We start from the raw sequence: 13,406 nt of genomic DNA on the forward strand, positions 1-13,406 counted from the left end.
TAGCGAATTTGTATTCTTGTATTTCGAAAATTAGCAATTTATAGACCATTAGATTCAAGAGCTTGTTTTTAAAATTTGATCTTGGTTCAGTTTTGATCACTATGCGCAATTATGTATATTGCTCTCTCTTTCACCCAGGCACGTACGAATGTTCGTGCGTATTAGTGCGACTGTGTGCGTGTGCGTCCGAGTGAACTAATGTATTTATTTTCAATTAATACTCTTACTAATTAGGTCAAAACATTGGTCTTAAGTTAACTAAACTCTGCTTTTCTCCCTTTGTTTGGTTTATGATTGACTTCGTGTTCGTGTCTGTGTTTGTGTTTGTGTTCATTCTTGTTCAAGCATTCTAAGTTAATAGTATATTACATAAACTGACTACTTGTGTGATGATTTATTTAGCAGATGGCTTCTGGAGATTCATATATGTTGCATCTCTGATGCGTTTGGAGAGCCGGAAATCGTGCCTCGGGATATCATGCTGAACTACCTCAGCTTCTTTGAGATTCAAACACTTTGTCTCACTCAAATAGGCGAGCGCAGTGGTAAAGACTATCGTTCAGTGCCTGAAATTTACAAAGAACTTTGTCGAGGTAAAGAAATTTGTTGGGACGAAGGATATGGTAGCTGTGCAGTCGTACTACAATGGGACGTTCCACTCTTCGCTCGAAGGATGAAGCACACGAGACGTACATTAGGCCGGGGATTGTTGTATATATATAGGCTAAGGCTGCAAGGATTTCAATCTTGTAGGTTCTTATTTCTCATGTTTTCGTCTAAAATTCTGCGTATTTTCATTGATTGAATGCGAACCATTGATCCAAATGGTGCAGAATTATGCTCATTTAGTGCACTTTTTTGTGCTGATTTTGTGCATTTGGTTGTTTTTTCTAAGGTTTCTAAATCATTAGAGAATGAAAAGATTGAATGGAGAGGTTGGCGTTCGGAGCAGGCCACAAGCTACAGACATGTTGCTTATTCAAGCTCAAGTCGTAGCCTAGTTTTCCTCATGCCCGGGATCAAGAGACTTTCAGGAGATGGAACATGTGAGAGGTGATCAGTATTTCGAGCCTGTGGGTGACGTGTTGAGCAAGGTTGCGCGAGAGAGATCCCTGTCAGCGCTGGTCGCGACAACGAGGCCGAAAAAATGTGGTTGCAAATGACCCATTAAAACAAAACTAAAATGTACTCCATGTTTTATGATGCATTTATTTGATTTACTACTAGCATTTATTGGATGTTAGGGAAAGTGTTCAATAATTCAACCTTAGGCAAATGTTCAATAATGCAAGCTTAGGCAAACATCAAATTTTAAAAATTCAATAGTTGACAATAGAGCCATGTGCTCTACCTGCTATGTCTAAAATCTCACATTAATTGCAGTTTGGTATTCGTCCAACTTGTACATGGTGGAAAGGGACATTATTTTTTTTCTCAATAACGAAAAAACCGATTAATCAAAATTGGTCGCTCCCGATGATAAAACGAAGCTAAGTTGGTAAGACGTTAATAGATCGGAGATTGTAACTCACAAATGGAAATCAAGCAAAACTAGGCACCTAAGTTAGTAACCCCCACCCACCATGGCCACCCCCATTTATTGAAGCAGATGAAGAAAGCTCATGTGGGGGCATATAATCTTCAATGCCAAAACTAGTCACTTTTTCTATTTTTGGATGTCCCACAAAACTAGTCAATTGCTACTTTTGGTAAGTTTTTTCTGTCTTATAAGTTGGACCTCATTTTATCTATCTCTTACGGTACTTAACAATTTCGTATTAAAACTCGTGTTGTCTACTACAACGTCACGGAGAGAAAGAGATGAGAATGCTAACTGATCTGTTAAAGCGTACCTACTCACCAAATCCAACCCCATCCATTAACTAACTTGTCTTTTTAACCAACTTGGCCAAATCCATCTCTCTCTTCCACATTTCTGTTACACACACAAGTATATATACATATATAAACACACACACACACACACACACATCATATTCTTCATTTCTCTCAAAATTTTTGAAGAAATGGGGCGATCGCCTTGCTGTGAGAAGGCACACACAAACAAGGGCGCGTGGAGCAAAGAAGAAGACGAGAGACTAATCAGCTACATCCGCGCTCACGGCGAGGGCGGCTGGCGTTCCCTTCCTAAAGCTGCAGGTACAATACCCTTCATGCATGTCGTAAAATCAACCGTTAATTAATTCTCCACTTTTTTTTTTTTGCAGGATTGTTGAGATGTGGAAAAAGCTGTAGATTGAGATGGATAAACTATCTGAGGCCTGATCTCAAGAGAGGCAATTTCACCAAAGAAGAAGATGACGTCATTATCAAATTGCACAGCTTGCTTGGAAACAAGTATGAAGTAGTATCTCGTCTTCTTATTAGAATTTGAAGATCTGATTTTGATATTGATTTGTGACAGATGGTCTTTGATAGCTGGGAGATTGGCGGGAAGAACAGACAATGAGATCAAGAACTATTGGAACACGCACATCAAACGCAAGCTTCTAAGCCGTGGCATGGACCCACAAACACACCGCCCAATCAATCATCCCGCCGCCGCAAAAATCGACTCAACTCCGCCGCCTCCACCTAAAGAAAACAACTCCTCTTCCGCCGACAACACCAGCACCACCACCACCACGGAGGAGGAGGAAAACTGCGGCGGTGGGCTTGATTTGGATTTGGATTTGTGTATAGGAATCCCATCTCACGCCAATAAGTATAGGAAAAAGGAGTCTTTCAATTTGAAGTCTTGCTATGATTTCTTGAGATGATAGAGTTGTGCATCAATCGCCAATCTTATAAGATTATACATTAATTGATTTCTATAGGTTTGTGTTTATACTATCTTTAAATTAGAAAAAGATGTCTTGAGGTTAATTGTAATGTATGGAATTAGTGAAATTAATTCATGAATACTCCTCATCTTTGGGAAGTACTGAACAACTTGTTTTCGATACTAATTTGACCGAAACGAGTAGTTCAACCTTTTAGTTTTTAAATTCATTTGAATTATAAATAATTCTTTTCACATAATTCACAATTTTAACTCCACTAAACTTTTTAAACGCACCAAACAAGTATCCAATTTTATAATTTTTTTTATATTACGTGTCACTTTTCTTTTCGGTCACCCCTATATATACTCATACGGTGGTCGCCCTTTTCACTTGAAGTATATTCTAAATATTTATTAATATTGATGTTGAACTAGAGTGATACATTAATTGATGATATATATATAGAGAGAGAGGAACGAAAATTACTAGCATTTTAAAGTTCCAACATTGACCTAGCTAGTTAAATTTATCTTTAGATATTTTTTGTTACTTTTATATATGATACTAACATTTAAAAAATATATGAAGTTATTTACGAAATCTATATAAATTGAATATGTAGACTCTTTAATTTAAGTTGAGGGAATGGTGAAATTTGAAATTCGAGAGTTTACTATTGTAGATAAAAGGTCATACTATTTGATGCTTCAACCAGGTCATTAATTAGATACTACTCCTATTAGACTTGATATTGAACTAATATCATATTGTTAGTTAATTATAATGAAAAAAGTTAGGTAACAGCTCGAATAAGAAAATACGTAGTCAACTAATGATCTTAAAGTTTTACGTAAGTTGGTAGTAATACTTAAGTTTAATTTATGGTAATGATCTTGATGTACTTAACACCTAAGAGAGAATATTAATTTTCTGGTGCATACGGTTCAACTAATCAGATGGCCAATGTTTTGAATTGTTACAAGGTCGGTGCATATAATTTTTATTAATGATTAATTACGACTGGAAATAATTCTTTCATGTGCAAGAATTTAGTAGGAGAGGATTATAATCTACCTATATTTAATAAGAAAAAGTCAATGGAACTATCAACATTATGCACTATATAGATTGCTTCGAAACCTTAAATTTCTATATTAATTTCATAATGAAATTAATTAATAAATTAAAATTTCTTCTGTGAGCAAAAAAAAAGTGTTTGGATGAATAAGAATCGGAATATATTGACCTCAGTATCAAATCTACTTTTGAAAGAAAATCATATATATGGTGACAACTTTTGACTCAATAAAATCTGATCCATAATGCAAAAAAGATACAATTAATATTGACTTTCAATTTAGGGTCGTGAATTTGACGTGGATTAGGTACAAATAGTTCCATACTTGCCAATAATATAATAAGGTCACTATTAAAAGAATGTGACACAGATACACATATTACGACTACGTACGTGTGTTTGTTCTATGTATATTATATTTAGGTAGCACCGAATATTATCCAAGTCTAAATATTCCTTGTATATTATTTAAAAAAGTAATCTCAACGTCATATTTTTGAGACAATGGCTATGTTCTTAATTTGTTGATTATAATAATGAGTTCGATTAAATTGAATACATCCCCATAGACATACTCATATATATCTGATCAAATACAAACACTAACTTTTTACAGTAATAACTAATAACTAAATATCAATTTTGTATGTTAAAAATATCAACACAAAATACATAAATTTATCAATCTTTCTTGTGTTGATAAATTATGTCTTTGTATTGATATTTAAATTCACATGTATTGATATAATTATGTTATTATGTTGATAATTTTAATACACAGAATTGAAAGTTATTAGCTATTACTGTAAATTAGTTAGCACACTAACGCAACCTCATCCCCATAGATATAATTCAATCTAAGCTTTAGCAAGTAAAAGTATTAGTGTAATTAAATATGCTTCATGAGGTGACTTGGAATTAGTGTAATGTTAATGAATGAAAAATGATCGTGTTCGAATTAGGTTGAAACGATTTATATGCACCACAAATATTAATCAATTATTTTCTAAAAGATAACTAAAAAAGGTTGAACATTAGGAAATTGTGTATTCGGAATCTAGTTCTTGTTCTTATGTTCCACACAAAATGGCGCATAAAGACACCTACTCCCACAAATGTACATTTAATTTGTGTGAGAGTGAGCATTGTATTCCTTTAAGAAAATCACACTACCTAGCATTATAATATTAAGTATATCCATCATTTGGATTTTATAACTACACCTAATATATCATGCATAAGAGTAAATATGTTAAATTACTATTATTATTATTATTATTATTATTATTATTATTATTATTATTATTATTATTATTATGTGCATGGGAGTTTCACGTATCATTCAGCTAGTTAATAATAAGAGAGGAGAGGAGAGGTGAGGTGAGGTGAGGTGAGGTGAGGTGAAGGGAGAGCATGTGACATGTTTGGATGGTAGGCAAACGAATCTTCCAAATTTGAAAAACAATAATAAGAGAGGTATTTTTTTTATAGTTGGTGGTGATTGTGATTGATATACGGTATGGATTTGGAAGTCATGTGCACCCATAACTTCAGATTTGTGGAATCCTACAAACGATTTTAGGCCAGCCAAACATAGCCTGTTTTTTAAGCATAATCATTATCCTTCTTTCCTAGTCTTTTTTTTAACTTTTCTTTATTTATCTTATTTAATTACTTGTGCTACCTTCGTCCTCTAAAAATAGCAACTACTCACTGTTAGAAATTCTTGTATTCATCTAATGAGCGCAGCGGAAATTGCATACAAGAATAACAGATCTAGATTCATAATCATATTGCAAGTTGAGCACGTAATACACAACGAAACTAAATTTTACTTGTTGTTGTGTTTTCTTCTACGATTGTGTCCTGCAAGTTGAATCCACTACTATCGAGGTCCACGTGTATTCTGATCCGATGCAGGAACGATCCCTCGGTACAATTGCTCCGTAGAAGAAAGCTAGGAATTCTCTCTACAAAGCTTTACGTATTTTCTCTCTAATGTTACGCTATTCCTCATCACCCACAATGGAGAATAAATAACCATTATATAGACAAAGAGTCATTAGGGTTTCATGATTGTTGGGCTTATAGACTAATTATAATTATAGCCCAACTATAATTACTTAATCCATTTTAATCTAATCTAGCCCATATCCTTTCACTCACCACCATAGAAATTCTCGAAACCTAAAGAGTTGTGTATTTGGCAAATTAAACAAAGTCAGAGATGAATAATACTCCATCCGTTCCTTGTTAATAGAGGCGCTTCTTTTCGGCACGCAGTTTAAGAAGAGTGTGTTAAGTGGGTATTGAATAAAGTAATATAGAATAAAGTAAGGGAGGTGAAGAGAGAATAAAGTAAAAGTGATGGTTACTTTTTGCCAAAAATAGAAATGACTCAATTAACTTGAAACTTACTAAAATAGTAAAGTGACTCTATTAACATGGAACGGAGGGAGTATCGTATAACCACACTCTATTATTACACTCATTTTATCTTAAGGAAGATCGATTCACAACTCAAGATGATTAAAAGAAAAATTGGATAGGAAAATTTCTATTGGATTAAGCCATGTAAGACCATGAAAAATACTTGTGAAGTCATCTTCGTCTGACGCTACTTTCACGCAAAAAAATAGTGAGAATTTTATTTGTTATAACCTTGGGGGTATAAAATATAATGCAGTGTGAGAGTCAATAATTTTTAAAAATTGGTGTACGTAATTGACAAATTAAGACTTTGGTGTGTGCACCCTCAATGCAGTGTGAGACCAGCTCTATATAATTATACAGTTTTCCTCATTATTTGTCACGACCGCCCTTACTAAGGATAGTAAAGACGGGGAAATCGTGACCAGGGAAGGGACTAAGGAGCGGGGAAGAAGAAGGGGAAAACAATGAAAGACAACATCTTAAACAAAACTTCAAAAGAAAAGTTTTAATCATTAAACAATTAAGCATCGGGTTAATATCGCAAGGTAATTAATGTCATAAAGTAGTGTAGAGCAAAACGAAAGACTTTATCAAGAAAGATTCGAACAAGGCAGCGGGACAAAGGTATCTAGAGAGTCATAGGGAGACGCCTATGTATGAAGACACGAAGCATCCGGAATTTCTTAAGGCTCGACTCAACATCCGCCGCAACATCACCGCTCAACCTGCACATAAAGAAAACATATGCAGGGCTGAGTACTTGATATACTCAGTGGACACACGCCAAAATATTTGATAAAAGTTATGTCATTCATACCATAGTGAACTCGAGTTTTAACATTTTAGAAAAAAAATATCATCGAGTATCACAAAAACAATTTCATAGCCTGGCCAGGCAAAACAATCTCCCCACTTTCTCAACAACCAATCATTCACATCCTCTTACCATAGTGCGACGAAAGTGTGGCCACACTATTCGCCCACGAGACCGGCCGACTAGCAAGGACGGCTCACGATCCCCTCTGTGTACACAACCTGATAGGGTTTGCGGCCCTACTCAGACCCGAATTCGTTTATCATAGCCCTATAGCCTAATGGAGCGAACTCACAAACTAGGCATCAAGCACAATCTCAACATAGCCCTATAGCCTAACGGAGCAAGCTCAAACGAACTAGGCATCAGGCAACAATCTCAACATCAAAACAATCACGGCATGACATAACACTTTAAACCACCCTTATAGCTCCACAATCATACTCTGGAAAAATAAAAGAGTTTAGTTAAAGAAAGCCCACCTCGATTGCTTACAAAACACTGTTCACAACTTTATTGAAACACTTGCTCTTCGTACTCACGTACGCACAACAACCCTTGTCAACACCATAAATATATAACACAATTAGCCTTCCATCACAACAATTATCATGCATGTCCTAACGTTCCTTTCATCGTCTCTTTAATTTACCCATCCCAAACGTTCACAACCATAACGAAACAACACCTTAGCATACATCCACGTATAACACATAACCACGTCATAAGATACATTCATAAATCATACATGCATCATATAATTCACTCAAACTTGGCAACAAGTGATATTTCCACATAACAACAAATCTGGCAGAACTGCGCGGTTGGTTTGAAAAATTCACCAAAAATCCATCCGATCTCCAATGAGGCTGAAATTTTCACACAACTCAGAAGAAGCTTCAAATTTCATCTAGTTCAAAATTTAACATCAAAAGGTGGCCATTTGGTCGGTCAAATAGAAAACGAAACTTTCTGGGCGAGAATAAAAGTTTCTGGCAGAATTACGCAGTCAACTTCAAAAATTTATTAAAAATTCATATTTCGTCAAAAGGGGCTGAAATTCACACACAACACAGAAAACACCTTGAAGTTTACTCAGTTAAAATTTCGTGTCAAAATTCGATCGTTTGGTCAGTCAAACACACGTTGGAATCCACCGTCGACCACAGTTTTCAGGCTTCACAATTTCGAAATTAGGGTTTCTTCCTCATTCATCCAAACACAAATTTTCATGCTTCCAACACACAATCATGCTTCAAAAGGTTCTCACAATCAAGTTCTCATATAATCACACATCATTGACAAATGATTCATTCAAACTCCACACATATTCATTCAAAATCGCATATTTACAATTGTTCTCATACAAACACAAATTCCCACCGATTAATTATGCGATCTAAGATTCCTACACTCACTATATGCATGAAGGAATCAAGAACAAGGTTTCAATGGAGAAGATGAGGAAAAATTTCAATTATACCTTCTTGGATCGAAAATCAAACGGTAGAAGCAAAGATTGATGCGATTCGTCGGGAACTCTTGAAAATCAAACTCCAATGGATGCAAGAACAAGGATTGGAAGGAATTTTGGAGAGGATGAAGAGAGGGAGGGATAAAACGTGTGGGAAGGAGAAGAGGTGGAGAAAAAGGCGTTCAAATAGTGGGGCTAGGGTTTGGGTTTCTCCCTTTTTATATTCTAGGATTAATTCCCTACTTAAATAAATAAAAAAATAAAAATAAAAAAAGTGGAGTGAAAATAGGGAAAAGGGACGTGTACAAGGGGAGTATTTTAAAAATTATTCAAATCCTCAATTAAATAGGAATAGGATTTAAATTGCTAATTTCTTGTAGGAAAAGACTCCCACAAAATAGGTAACAAATAAATTAATCCCACAAGTAATTGAAAGGCACATGGGCAAAAATTATGTAGAATAGCATAGGGATAATTTGGTTTGAATTTAATTTGGATAAATATCCCAAAGCAATTAACTAAATCCAAGAAAGAAAGTATTATTTCCAATGGATAGGGGGGCCGAAAATTCCAAATAATATGGCTAGAAATATATGCATGATCCCACTTAATTTAATTCGCACATTGGAAGCTTAATCACATTAACTCACATAACCCACAACAACTAATTTTACATAATTAACTCAAACACATAGAGACTCAATTTCCACAAAAGAAATTCTTATTCAACATCCACATTCATTAAAACAAAAAGTCACAAATTTTCGGGGTGTTACATTATTTAAAGCCCACGCCATGCGAATCCAATATAAAAAGATCTTAACTAAACTAGCAATTCAACAAATTAACACTTTATTCCAACGATGATATTTACAGATTCAGACAAATCGTGTTCACGACGAGGAGACATGTAGGGAAGATAAAGCCATTGAATTTGATGGATATTACTTTTTTTTTATATTATATATTGTTATTTTTATTGTCAATTTTGAATTGTGGCTTGATTTGTGAGTGGTTCGAATGCATCTACTACTGATATTTTCCTTCAAAACTTTTTATATATCGACATCCATAGCATATAAATAAACAAAATTGAGTAAATTACTAATTCGTTCTATGATAAATCATAGGAGATCGCTTTCTCTTAGAAATAATGCACATAATAGCATCTAAAATTAAAAGGCAAATAAATCATTGGAATTTGCAACAGTCCAATTTGGAACGACGGCGTTTAATAATTTATTCCACAGCATACGTTCCCAGCTTTCGCATCATACGTTCCCGGCGTCCATGTCACGCTCAATTTTTCCAAAATCCAATTCCATGGGAAAATTTCAGAAACTCGTCAAAGTTATGATTAATCGGTCATTTTTTAAAGTTAAGGAATAGACAAGAATTTAATCAAATTTCGTGATTTTTTGGGCTATTTGCTCTAGATTTTATTACCAAAATAGTATCCGAAGGGTCGTGCTGTCGTGACCTATAAGACCCTTTCACCAATAACAATCAAAAGCTAAAAAATTAAAGTGGAATGGTAAAGATAATTCACCCGTTCATGTGATTGATCGTGGCAGGATTGAAATTGAAATTGAAATTGAAATTGAAATAGAAATAGAAATAGAAATAGAAATTGAAATAGAAATAGAAATTGAAATAGTAGAATAGATGTAAAATATATGATGGGGGACATGACTGTAACTAAATCCAAAATGTTTGCATGAGAGGGTGTCTTTCAAAGATTAATTGTAGAAGACAAAAACATGGGATGCGTAAATTATATCTTATCACCAATATCGTTATTATATAGTACTACTATTATGTCGGCATTTCTATTGTTATATCTTATCACCAATATTTTATGAAGGTTCTATTTTAAACAGCATTCTATCACTAAAATAAAAATATCTTGATGAAAGTCAAGATATTGGTCGAGTTTTCAGTGCGGCGGTCAATTTATTTTTATTACAACATAAAAACCAAAAATTGCATGGGAATGCATTTTCATTTAAAATTGATATATTGCACATGCAACGGCCTATTCCCTAATTACAAATATCCAACCTTAACACATACTGTACAAAATAATTTATTTATTTTAAGTCCGTAAACAAATCAAAAACCAAGATCAAATGAAGGCGCATCAAGATTCCCAAGATTTTGTTCTTTAATTTCATCAGAACCTACTATTTTTTCTGTTGAGTGCTCTATTTTTTTCTTGAATAGCTTTGTAGCTTCTTCTTCTAGTGCATCAAGATCGATCCCTTCATAAAAATCATCGTCTACGGCCTTTTCCATTGTCTCTACATGTACGTGCGCAGTTGAGTTCTCATGTACAGCTGCGGAGAGTAGAGAGAACTCCGTGTCTAAATTAAGCATTGGCAGTGAGTGTGCTTGTTGGAGGCTCAATTTTCTTTTCCGACTATCAGGCTTGCTCTCGAGCATCTCTGTGGGAGAAACGAGAGCAGGACAAGCGATACCATCACCATGGTTGCCCTTCCACGTCCCTGCATTAGAATTGCAGATATAGGCATTGATGATTGCATGTGTAGGGATCAGACTAGATCGGGTTCACTAATTACCAAGACCTCTTTATTCTTGAATAGGGAGCTCAGTCAGACTCCAACCAAGCGACTGATAATACATTCAAGATTACAACCAATCTCAAATACAGATTACAGAAAAGTAAGCTATCTATTACACATGTTCACGATAGCTTCCTATCTCCAGCTCCTTCAACCTGTACACTAAGTAAACGAGTCAGAAACACAAAGAAAACAGATCTTCTCAGATCTGTCACAAATAGACAAGAGAACTTAAGTACACATGAAAGAAACAACAATCAACGGCTCAGACACCCGCCGATGACACAGCCTATTCTCCAGAACTCAGATCCAAAGGAGTACCGCCGAATCAACCGGTGAATCACCTCACACTCCTGATTCCAGGCCAACACAACCCCTAAACACCAGATCTAACCGTTCAAGAAACAAGACCTCACAGAACACGCTCCAAAACAAAACCCTAGTTCACCAACTACTCAGCAACCGAAGTGGTTGCCTCCCTAATTACTGTAGCAAGCTCCTCTACACTTTCAACCGTGAGAGAGCATCAGAAATCCGGCGGAGAACCGTCGGAGAAGAAGAACAGAAGAGAGGGAGTGAGAGAACAGAGAGAGCGTCTGAGAGCTTAGAGAGAGAGTGAGAATATGAGAGTGAAAGTGAGAAAGACCAAGGGTCTCACTCTCATAACAAACACAAACCTGGATCCAACGGCTGGAGACAAGGATCCGAGTGAGAGGGGCACGTGGCGGCATCCAGGAGTAAGAGGTGAGTGAATTGGGTCAGGCCCAATTACAATACACATGGGCTACAAATAAACCAGGCCCAAATGAAGTCCACCAATATTCAACATACTCCACCTTGGACTTCCATTCTGTGAAACCAGCTAGTATCAACCGGCTAAGGTTTAATTCATCACAGCCTATATGGCAGCCCCCTCAGCCCCAAAGGACAAAGTCCACTGGCTTTTTGGGAACCACCAAAACTGCCTCCAGACACCAGAGGGACTAAACCCATTAGTCTAGGAGGGCTTCTTGCCTCAGTCCTCATACCAGCTTTACCAAGGAAGGTAGGATGACTGAGGTCTTTTTATCCCCGGGACATGCAACTATCCTAAATCAAAATGCAGGAATTTGATGCAGAAAATAAGTTTTTCAGCAGGCAAAGGTTTTGTACCCATATCAGCAGGGTTTTTATCAGTGTGCACCTTATGCAGAAAAACTTCACCTTTTTCTACTATGTCCCTAATGTAATGGAACCTTACATCAATATGTTTAGTTCTATCATGAAAGACAGGGTTTTTACATAACTGTATTGCAGACTGAGAATCAGAAAACACAGAGGGAGATAGCTTCAGAAATTTGAGCTCAGTGAGAACTCCCTTTAACCAAACTGCTTCTTTCATTGCTTCTGTGATAGCAATGTACTCTGACTCTGTAGTGGACAATGCCACTATATGCTGCAATTGAGACTTCCAACTGATACAAGAGCTGCAAACAGTAAACACATAGGAGGTAGTTGACTTCCTCTTATCCCTGTCATTAGCATAGTTAGAATCCACAAAACCAGTTAAAGAAACACCATCTTTACACTTAGAATAACACAATCCATATCTTGCAGTATGTTTGAGATATCTCAGTAGCCATTTCAGAGCTTCCCAATGCACAGATCCAGGATTTGACATATATCTACTGAGGCATGAAACTGCATAGGCAATATCAGGTCTAGTACTTACCATCAAATACATTACAGACCCAATTGCATTAGCATAAGGAATCTTCTTCATAGCATCAATATCAGACTTAGTTTGAGGACACTGATCTTTACTCAACACAAAATGAGAAGCCAGAGGAACAGAGACAGGCTTTGAATCAAACATGTTAAATTTTTTAAGAATTTTGCACACATAAGGTTCCTGATGCAACACAAGGGTAGAAGCCTTCCTATCTCTGAAAATATTTATCCCTAAGATCTTCTGAGCATCACCTAAATCCTTCATGTCAAAATTCTCACTTAAAGCAGACTGAACAGACTTTATAGTTTTCAGACAAGGTCCCATAATAAGCATGTCATCAACATACAGTAACAAGAACACAGGCACAGGGGAAACAAGATCCTTAACATACAAGCATGCATCAAAAGTGCTTCTTACAAAACCCAATTTATGCATACAACTGTTAAACTTAATATTCCATTGCCTAGGAGATTGTTTCAAACCATACAAAGCCTTTTTTAGTAAACACACATGATTGGGAAACTTGGG

General features: G+C 35.8%; 1 protein-coding gene and 1 long non-coding RNA gene across 2 annotated transcripts; both read left to right on the forward strand.

Annotated features, from left to right (window-relative positions):
* Positions 1–254: 254 nt before the first annotated feature.
* Positions 255–1,226, forward strand: LOC121782110. Its single transcript, XR_006046245.1, has 2 exons — positions 255–749; positions 896–1,226. It is a non-coding gene; the product is annotated as an uncharacterized LOC121782110 (long non-coding RNA).
* Positions 1,227–1,963: 737 nt separating this feature from the next.
* On the forward strand, positions 1,964–2,941 carry LOC121782103 (myb-related protein 330-like). The gene is made up of 3 exons (XM_042179817.1): positions 1,964–2,160; positions 2,229–2,358; positions 2,426–2,941. Exons 1-3 carry the CDS (start codon positions 2,028–2,030, stop codon positions 2,778–2,780), a joined length of 618 nt encoding a protein of 205 aa, XP_042035751.1. The 5' UTR covers positions 1,964–2,027; the 3' UTR covers positions 2,781–2,941.
* Positions 2,942–13,406: the final 10,465 nt, after the last annotated feature.

The sequence above is a fragment of the Salvia splendens genome, chromosome 2, assembly GCF_004379255.2.
Source record: "Salvia splendens isolate huo1 chromosome 2, SspV2, whole genome shotgun sequence".
NCBI classification, from domain to species: Eukaryota; Viridiplantae; Streptophyta; class Magnoliopsida; order Lamiales; family Lamiaceae; genus Salvia; species Salvia splendens.